At 41.0% G+C, this 10,791-nt stretch overlaps 1 protein-coding gene across 1 annotated transcript in view; it reads right to left on the bottom strand.

Annotated features, from left to right (window-relative positions):
* Positions 1-10,791, bottom strand: part of TRPM6 (transient receptor potential cation channel subfamily M member 6) — a 115,912-nt gene that overhangs the window by 83,535 nt on the left and 21,586 nt on the right. The window contains exons 6-7 of the mRNA XM_007450994.1: positions 6,207-6,331; positions 1,420-1,591 (exon numbers count right to left, since the gene is read on the bottom strand). Coding sequence (XP_007451056.1) covers positions 1,420-1,591; positions 6,207-6,331 — 297 coding nt within the window. The remainder of the gene's footprint in view (positions 1-1,419; positions 1,592-6,206; positions 6,332-10,791) is intronic.

Here is a 10,791-nt window from a genome sequence, read left to right as displayed (position 1 = left end):
AAATAAGAAAGACTAAGAAAGACTTTGCTCTCCTGGGACACAAATCTGTATCACTGCACAGAATCCCTGAGCACAGGTGGTGAGCCCAGGTCATCAAAGGCAACAGGACATTTCAGGTAACTGGCATTTCAGAGCCCTGCAGGGCCCTCGCTTCAGGGATTCTCCTTCAGGGCAATCTCTGACCTGCCCTCCTTCTCTGCTCCTCTGTGGGTGTCCCTCCCCACTAGCCACCCCCACCCTGTAGAGGACCACATACCTGCTCCTCTCTCCCCCTTCCTGACCTAAATGAGCCTCCAAACTTCATTCACACTAAGCTCTAAATGACTGGCAACAATTCCCAGAGTCCCTCTCTCTACCCCCACCCCAACCAGCAGACGACCCCCTGTACCAAAGGAGAATAAAAGGAAAGAAAGAAACACATTTGTTGAGGACATGCTATGTACCCAATACCATTCTGAGCACACCTAACATATTTTATCTCCTCTAATTCTCACAGCAAAAGGTACAGGTAGACAGTTTCTTCTGTCTTGTATTAAGAGAACAATTTGACAGACGTTAATTTCATTGCCCAAGGTCACAGGCAGTAAATAGGGCTTTGATCCATCTGACCTCACTACATCTGCTGCTTCAGGGAATCTGGGCCAAAAACTCAAAGGATGTTCAGCATTTTCCAGCCCAAAGTCAAAGGTCTGAAGAAGACCGAGCCTCCTGAGAATCTTCCTATTCACTGGCATCTCTGCTTAAAGGGCAGGAGTAGTCTGCGGAAGATTTAACTCACGGAAAGAGGGAGGGGCCACCTTCCACTGCCCTGGAGGCAGAGTCTCCATTTCTCCAGGCAGCATCCAGCCCTCTTCCTCCCTTTAAGGATTCCCACCTCTCCACCCAAAGACACTCACTGATTTTGCCTCCCGCTCCTCCTCCTTAGGCACTACTACCAAAGCACCACTGCCAGCATGTCACAGCAAACCTTCAAAGGTCCCTATTTCTAAAAGTCCTGATTTCAACCCCTTCCCTGACTGAAGCCGCCACACCCACCTAGAAATGTCATCTTCCCTGACTATCAAGGCTCATAGCCCGCTCTTCTCAGGCTAGTCTCTTCTCGGCTTTTCAGCCATCCACATTCCCAAATCAATTCTTTCTCTACTTTTTCCCTCTATCCATCCAAGCCTAAGGACTCCCAGAGACTCTGCTAAAGTCTCCACTCTGACACCTCCCCTCTGCTGTCCCGCAAGATCCCTTCCTCTCTTCTGTCACCCACAATTTCATATCCTGCTTTCTTCTCACTGAGGGTTCACAGGTGTTAACTTAAGGCATGGGCCAGCTTGGACCTCTCTACCCTGTACAGATGGCAATGGAGCACTTTGCTCCACAGCAAGGCCCCCAGCCAGGACCTGTTGGTTGAGCCCCTGTGGTACTCACGGCTGTGTATTTTCTGCAGAGAGAGGTACTTTTCCAGGTTCCTCCTGAGCTTCATCTCATTGCCATATTTGCCCACGGTGCCATCATCGGATAGGATGAAGTGGGAGTGCATGCAGTTGAGTGTGGTGAGTTTGCTGAGGGGGTTGCCCAGAGTCTGGTACAGGCACACCACCTGTGAGAGAGCGAGGACAAGAGACGGTCAGAGCTTGAGATCCTTCCCAGGCCGACTGCTCCAAAGGCCTGTCTGTGTACTACAGAGTTCCTGTCCAGGTCAAAAAGTAGTACTTGCTACCAAGAGCAGTGCTTCTCAAGCTATCTGCAGTGAAGAATCAATTTCAGTTTTCTTATGTCTTATTTTTTTATGGACAGATAGGTAGTCCCCTAATGCATGACTAGTATGCGGCTTGTACTACATGAGACTCACAAGTTCAACAACACTCGCACACACAGCAAGATAAGCACGCTTACCATATGCTTGGATGTCACAGCACCGTCACAGGGCTAAAAATGGTTCCATATATTTATTTTCAATTTCTGTACTTACCTTGTCTCAGATTATTAAAAAAGAGTTCAAGGATCTGCATTGGTACACAGACTGCATCACTATCCAGAAACTATGCCTTTTAATAATCTATTCCAGAATAATATTTGGACACTGATTATTCCAAATGAAGTGAAAAGTAAATGGAGATGCATTCATTCAATATAAAATATCCAGATCTTTATTAATATTTGCTGATTCTTCTATAAGCTACTCCAATTCTCATTTGTTTTTAGAGAGGAGAGAACAGTACAGTCATTGGTACCTGTGGGGGATTAGTTCCAGGACCACTCGCAGATACCACAATCCACGGATGCTCTAGTCCCTTATATAAAATGGCGCAGTATAGTCAGCCCTCAGTATCCCCTGGATCCGCGATCGGCTGAATCCTTAGGATCCACTGTCAGTTGACTCCTCAGATCCGGAATCCACAAATACGGAAGGCCAACTGTGTTTGGAGTCAAAGGGCCCAAGTTTAAGGCTAGGGCTCTTCTACCTTCTAACTTTAACTCTGGGTAACACCTGCTTCCTTTCTCAGGCTTATTTTCCTCATGTATAAGTGATGATAATAATTCCTATAGCAGAGGGTTGCTGTGAGGCTTTAAAGAAATAATGGGGGCTTCCCTGGTGGTGCAGCGGTTAAGAAGCTGCCTGCCGATGCAGGGGACACGGGTTTAAGCTCTGGTCTGGGAAGAGCCCACATGCCGTGGAGCAACTAAGCCCGTGTGCCACAACTACTAAGCCTGCGCTCTAGAGCCCATGAGCCACAACTACTGAAGCCTGCACACCTAGAGCCTGTGCTCCGCATGGGTGGCTCTAAAGCCACCGCAATGAGAAGCCCATGCACGGCAACAAAGAGTAGCCCCACTCGCCACAACTAGAGAAAGTCCGCATGTAGCAACGAAGGCCCAACACAGCCAAAAATAAAAAAAAAAGAAAGAAATTAAAAAAAAAAGAAGAAGAAATAATGGATGTAAAAAGCACTACAAACGTTACAAACATTAGTATTTAAAAGTTACCTTTATAATCCCTAAGCATGACACTGAGGCCAGAAACCAAAAAGAAAATGATTGATAGATTTAACACATATTTTTTACACATGGAAAGATGTTCATAAATGATACAAATTAAAATCTGCGAAATGCAGCACACATGGCAAACAAAAATGTTAATAGAATGAATTATAATACAAAAGGTCTTTCAAAATATAAAAACTATGCTTAAAAATGCATAAAAACCACATGGAAAGATGTTGAACCTCACTAGTAATCAGAGAAACGTACATAAGAAAAATTAGGTGTTATTTTATACCTATCAGAATGGCAAAGTTTCAAAAAAGCCAGAATACCCAAAGCTGGAAATGGTACAGGGAAATGGGCACCCTCATACCCTGTTGGTAGGAATGTAAATTGTTACCACCTTTCGGGAAGACAATTAGTCACATTTTACAAGTTACATACCAACTGGTCCAAACATTCTACTTTGAGAATAACTTCTAAGGAAATAAGCGTTTTCAGCTAGTTTCAAAAATATATGTGTCTTATCACAACATTAATATCATTTTTTGTAAAAGTTAAAAACAGAAAACATAAATGGACAATACAGAGGGATGGTTAAATAAATTATGGTACTTTAGTACAATAGAACTTTATCAGGCATGAAAAATAAAAATGCACCCTTGGCTCTCAGAATGTGGTCTCTTAATACTATTTCCCACTAAAAGCAACCAGCCATTTCTCTAGGAGCAAAATTTATACATAATGAGCCAAGAACATTTTTTTTCATACTAGAACACAAGGAAGCAATGATAAATGACTAGAATTGTGTTAAAAGGACTCAGGAGACAACTTGAAAGGCTCCACTGGCCACAATGGGACAATATGAGCATGATAAAGAATAATAACTATATTAGAATAATGGATTAAAACATACCAAATATGTTTAACTTCATGAATCAGAAAAAAAAACAAAACAACTCACTGTTCACCTTGGGGGATGGTAGATAACCAACTCAATGCTTTGAAAACTGGCAAATAAAGAAAAAGAATCAAATATTTATTCTACCCTTTCCCATACAACTGTACCACAAGGTAAACCAAGCAATTGAGGAGAAAATGTTTCTCTTTATAGAGTATTTAAGCTAATAAATGAAGAAAGAACACTATAATTAAATATTAGCATTTTTGCAACCCTGTTGAAATAATAAATCTAGGCAATGACATCATAAAAAGAGAGAGGATGTTATGTCACAAGGGAAGGACACAACTCCTCCTAGGGCATAAACCTGTACAAAAAGAACCTGAATCTGATCATACCTTTGGATCAAACTAGCAATTTACAAGAAAGACAAAACACAGAAAATAGGCTAAATGCTGCTACAAGAGCTTAAATCCAAACTGTGGGAAACTCTTTAGGAATGACCCAGTTTCTTCAACAAATACATTGAAACAAACAAACAGAAAACAAAAAAGGAGATGGTGGGAAAATCGAGATCAAAAGTGACTCAAGGAAAAAAACTAAGTGACCGAAGAGACATATCAACCCATCACAATGTGGGGAAATTTTTGGATAATGAAATCAAACAACTGAAAAACTGAGACAATCAGAAACTTGAACACAGACTGGATATTTGATGATATTCAGAAATTATTGTTAATTTTTTAGGTACGAATATGGCAATGTGGTTATATTTTTTAATTGTCCATATACTTTAGAAATAACTACTAAAATATTTACCAATGAAATTATTTGATGTCTGGAATTTGCTTCAAAATAATGGAGGGAGGAGATGGAGAATGGATGAGGGACTAAACTAAACAAAATTGGCTATGAGTGCATAACTGTTGAAACGGGAAGAAGGGTACGAAGGAGATGATTATTCTCATCTCTCTACTCTTTAATTGTGTTCGAAATTTTCCAAAATGAAAGTTAAAACAAACCATAAGCATGTCTATATTAACTGACATAGAGAATTAATTATGTTAAATAGTTAAGCTGAAAAACAGATTCACAACAATAGGTTTCTGTTGTTACTTTTTTTTTTTTTTTTTTGCGGTACGCGGGCCTCTGACTGTTGTGGCCTCTCCCGTTGCGGAGCACAGACTCCAGACGCGCAGGCTCAGCGGCCATGGCCCACGGGCCCAGGTGCTCCGCGGCATGTGGGATCTTCCCGGACCGGGGCACGAACCCGTGTCCCCTGCATCGGCAGGCAGACTCTCAACCACTGCGCCACCAGGGAAGCCCTGTTGTTACTTTTTTAACACACAAACTATTTTTTACTATACATACATATGCACACATAGAAAAAAATTCTGGAATGATACACACCAAAATATTAACAGTGGTTATCTTTCTTCTTCATACCTTTTGTAATACTTGAGATACCTACCAAAAATATACATTAGTCTTATAAACAAACTTAGACAAGTCCATCCCTTTAGAATCATTCTGGCTACTGTGTTGGGATCAGACCTTAATAAGAGACATGGATGAGAGCAGGGAAGGCTATTACAATCATCCAGGTGACAGGAAATAGTGGCTTAAACCTGCTCAGTAACAATGGAGGTAATAAGAAGAGGTCAGATTCCGGATAGATATATATATTTTTTTTAACTAAATTTATTTATTTTATTTATTTTTATTTTTGGCTGTGTTAGGCCTTTGTTGCTGTGTGTGGGCTTTCTCTAGTTGCGGTGAGCAGGACTACTCTTCGTTGCGGTGTGCGGGCTTCTCATTGTGGTGGCTTTTCTTGTTGGGGAACACGGGCTCTAGGCGCGCGGGCTTCAGTGATTGTGGCACACAGGCTCAGTAGTTGTGGCTCGTGGGCTCTAGAGTGCAGGCTCAGTAGTTGTGGTACACGGGCTTAGTTGCTCCACGGCATGTGTGATCCTCCCGGACTAGGGCTCGAACCCGTGTCCCCTGCATTGGCAGGAGTATTCTTAACCACTGCGCCACCAGCGAAGCCCCCAGATATATTTTTAAAGTGAAGCTAAGATGATAATTTACTGGTGGATCGGGTTTGAGGCATGAGATGGAGATCATTCCAGGATAAGTTCAGGGTTTTGGCTTGAGAACTGCAGGACAAGATTGTCACTTTCTAAGATAGGGTAAGGAAGGCAGCAAGAAGTCAGGAGTTTATTTGGGGTATATTACATTCAAGATGTCTACTAGATATCCAGATATAGTGCTAAGCTGGCAACTGGATATATGTTTATCTCCTTCTGTTGTGAAAGGATTGTCTACTTACATCTCTTCCAATAAGATCTTTCCGGTTCTCAATGACACCCCAAGGAGGGATTCCAACTGTCCAGATTTTTCTCAAGGACTGGGAGGAATGGGCTTTCAGGGCATCCCCAACATGTTTGGACACACCTATGAACAATCAGTTTAGAAGTCAAACTTTAACTCACAAATCATGCAAAACACTGCGACTGCCGGAAAGAGACAAGTAGACAAGCATATGCAAAAGACCCTTATCAGGGAAAGTTGCTGGCACAGTGGAATTAATTTCTGATACTTTGACTTGCTCTACTCCCTCTTGACACCTCCTTCTCCTATCACTAACCTTTCTACCTGAACAATTCTCCTCTCCCTTTGAGAAATTTCTGCTTACAACCTCAGTTCTGCCCCTATTCTTGCCTGACCAGAACATCCTGTAAACCCACCCCTGACATCATGAATGTTCTAAGTATTTTTTTCTTTAACCTTCTTGACTGTCCCAGTAAAACATCCTGAAGATCCTTGCTTCATTGAGGCAAATTAATTTAACAGCTTTATATTCATAAATATTCCAGAACTAATATATTAATGTTCGCCTTTCTGGGACTAATAATAATAACAATAATAGCCAACACTTACTGAACTCTTAACTACACACCAGGTGCTTTTTTAAGTTTTACACGCATTTACACTTTAAGTAGGAATTTTTTAAGTCTATTTTATAGGCAAAAATTGAGGCACAAGGAAGTTAAATAATTTGCCCAAGGTTATAGAGCTGGTAGTTTGTACAGTTTGGATTCCAATCCAGGATCTGACTTTTCTTTTTTCAACAGACTTTACTTTTTTTTAAATTTTATTTTATTATTTTTTATACAGCAGGTTCTTATTAGTTATCTATTTTATACACATCAGTGTATACGTGCCAATCCCAATCACCCAGTTCATCCCACCACCACCACCACCACCACCCCCCACCGCTTTCCCCCCTTGGTGTCCATAAGTTTGTTCTCTACATCTGTGTCTTTATTTCTGCCCTGCAAACTGGTTCATCTGTACCATAGGTTCCACATGTATGCGTTAATATATGATATTTATTTTTCTCTTTCTGACTTACTTCACTCTGTATGACAGTCTCTAGATCCATCCACGTCTCTACAAATGGCCCAATTTTGAATGGATAAAGAAGATGTGGCACGTATATACAATGGAATATTACTCAGCCATAAAAAGGAAAGAAAATAGACTTTACTTTTTTAGAGCAGTTTTAGATTCACAGCAAAATTGAGCCAAAGGTACAGAGATTTCCCATATCTTCCCTACGCCCCAAATACCCTCTTCCCTACACACTTACCACCTCCCCACTGTCAATATCCCCTACCAAAGTGGAACATTTGTACAACTGATGAACCTACACTGACACATCACAATCATCCAAAATCCACAGTTTACATTACATTAGAGTTCACTCTTGGTGTTGTACATTCTATGGGTTTGGACAAATGTATAATAACATGTATGCACCATTAAAGCATCATACAGAATAGTTTCACTGCCCTAAAAGTCCTCTGTACTCTGTCTATTCATCCCTCATTCCCCCAATCCTTGATAACCACTGATCTTTTTATTATCTCTATAATTTTGCCTTTTCCAGAATGTCATATAGTTGGAATTATGCAATATGTAGCCTTTTGAGATTGGCTTAATCTGCCTTTTAGCAGAAATAGAGTCACAGACATAGAGAACAAACTTATGGTTACCAAGGGGGGAGGTGGTGGGTAGGATGAATTGGGAGATTGGGACTGACATACATACACTACTATGTATTAAATAGATAACTGATGAGAACCTACTGTATAGCACAGGGAACTCTTCTCAATGCTCTGTGGCAACGTAGATGGGAAGGAAAGCTAAAATAGAGTGGATATATATATATACGTATGACTGATTCACTTTGCTGTATAGCAAGGAACCAACACAACATTGTAAAGTGACTCTACTCCAATAAAAATTAATTTTAAAAAATTTGCCTTTTAATCACAAACACTATATTACACCACTTACTCTTTCTATGTACAGTCTGACTCTGTATGTGTCATTAGCACAGGAAAAAAAAAACCAACAAAGCCCTGCATATTGCATGCATCTAATGCATAGCACCTAAATCATTTCCTTCTCTCTGGAATCCTCCCCTCCAGCCATCTTTTGCACTTTTCCCAGTCATTTTCTAAAATTGGGGTTCTGGACCACAGAACACACATCAATACCAATAGAGATTCAGATCCATAGGTTTGGCCCGCGTTACCAACATGTGGTGGTGATCGTTTGTCCGCAGCCCACATGTGATCTTAATACATATTATCTGCTAAGACTCTTTGTAAAACCAGATCTGACAATATCATTCCCTATTCATTCTTCTGTTCAAAATCCTTTGAGGGCTCTCTGCTACATAGAGAATAAAACCTCAGCCCCAATAACATGGCACCCAATCTGGCTCCAGTCTCCCTTGCTGCCCCTGTCCTCTGCCACATCGCACATCCAGCTAGCAGCCTTATCACCTCTTTCTACACATGCCTTAGTCTCCAGCTGTGTACCTTGCCCTGAACTGCCACCTCTGCCTAGAATGCTTTTTCCTACCCTTCTCTCAAGGCCAACATTAAGTGGTATATCCTTCACCAAGCTTTCTTCTCAGGTTCCCTCAGTTGGAACCGGAATTTGTTTTCCTCTTCCTCTTCCTTTTACTCCCAAACACTTTCTTTGTATCTCAACTATGACCCATTCAGCATCGATTTTTGGTTAGTTGCTTACTCTCTGTTACAGTCACCCACCTCATCACTCAACCCGGGGTCCATATCTTACTCACCTTTCATCCACAGCATCTATCCAAATGCTTTATACACAACAGATTCTTAAAGGCTTCTGGCATTCAATTTAAATAAATGTAAAAAATTCATGCCAAATAATGTTCAACTACAGCTGAGAAGCATCTCAAGCATAGATTGAAGCTGGTAAGCAAAGCTTCTCAAATTTAAATGTGCATAAGAATCACCTGGGGATGTCATCAAAATGCAGATTCTGATCCCACCAGTCTGAGGAGCCCAATATCTGCATTCTCAGCAAGCTCCTAGGTGATGCTGACGTTGCTGGTCCAGGGACCACTTCTTGAGTAGTCAGGACCTAAGGAGCTGAGGCTGAATCAGGTCAGACCCTGATTATTGTTTAAGGAAGCTCCAAGTATACCTCATTTCTCATTTCTTTTGTTCATATGAACTATTTCAATAGTCTTCACACTATTATATTTGTGTTCTTTAACTGGCCCTAATCTAAAATATTTTTTTCTTAAAAAAGCAATAAGTAAAATTAAGCATGTAACACAATTAGTTATTCAAAGAAAAAAGCCATGCCCAAGTTCACCTTTTTCTTAACTCTACAAAACTTCCCCATCCACCCTCTTTTTTTTATTGGAAATAAAATAAGTACTACACATTGGACTTAGAACTCTGCAACCTTTGCTTTTTTCTAAGAATGTGAAACAGTAATTATCTCAATGAAATGTACCAGAGGAACTACCAGGTTACCCATTAGTGACAAGACGAATCCCTTGGTTTTATTTTTATTTTATTTTTTCAATCACTTGCTTCCTTCATTCCTTTTTAATCAAAAGAAATTATTCATTACATTAGTACCTGTTGCTCAGTTCTTAGACCTATGTATAGGCCCTGGCCTCTACCTCACAATCAGGTAGACTCATCCTAACCTAACCTGTAAGGCAAAATATAAACGTGCTACAAGTGCTACAGGCAATAAACGCTATAGAAATTAAGAAACAAGAGCCAGCTGAGATAGAGAATGCTTCCTGGGTATGTTGGCATCTAATGTAGATCCTAAAGGTCAAGCAGAACTTAATAGGAAACATTGGCTAGGATATCCCAAATAGAAAGAGGAAGAAGTAAAGGGAAGATGGAAAGCCACAGGTGTGATATTGTGACTTATAATAATATATATTTGGTCTGTTAGTGACACAGAGCTCCTTAAAACCTTGGAATTTCCTAAGTGGTGAGAGTGACAGAGGTGCCTTCTGTTATGTTAATGAGGCGACTTTTGGACCTACTGATGGGGGCTGGTTGCCAAGCCCTCTAGGCTGGTTGCCTAGAGGGTAGGAATTTTCAGTCTCACCCTCAACCATTGGGGAGGGGAGAGGAACTGGAGATTGAGTTCAATTATCAATAGCCAATGACTTCATCAATCGTGCCCATGTAATGAGGCCTCCATTAAAAAAAAAAAAAGAAAGAAACAGGGTTCAGAGAGCTTCCAAGTGGGTAAACACGTGGAAATGGGAGGAGGGCATGAAAGCTCCGTGCCCCTTCCCACATGCCTTGCCCTATGCATCTCTTCAATCTACCTGTTCCTGAGTTACATCCTTTTATAATAAACTGGTAATCTAGTGAGTAAACTGGTTTCCTGCATTCTGTGAGCTGCTCTAGCAAATTCATCAAACCCAAGGAGGGGATGGTGGGGACCTCTGATTTATAGCCAGCCAGTCAGAAGCACGGGTAACAACCTGGACTTGAGACTGACATCTGAAGTGGGGACAGTCTTGTGGGACTGAGCCCTTA

The sequence above is a fragment of the Lipotes vexillifer genome, unplaced genomic scaffold (genome assembly GCF_000442215.2).
Source record: "Lipotes vexillifer unplaced genomic scaffold, Lipotes_vexillifer_v1.1 scaffold204, whole genome shotgun sequence".
Taxonomy (NCBI): domain Eukaryota; kingdom Metazoa; phylum Chordata; class Mammalia; order Artiodactyla; family Lipotidae; genus Lipotes; species Lipotes vexillifer.
Note: the sequence above shows the minus strand (reverse complement) of the source record. Positions and strands in the feature narration are given on the sequence as shown.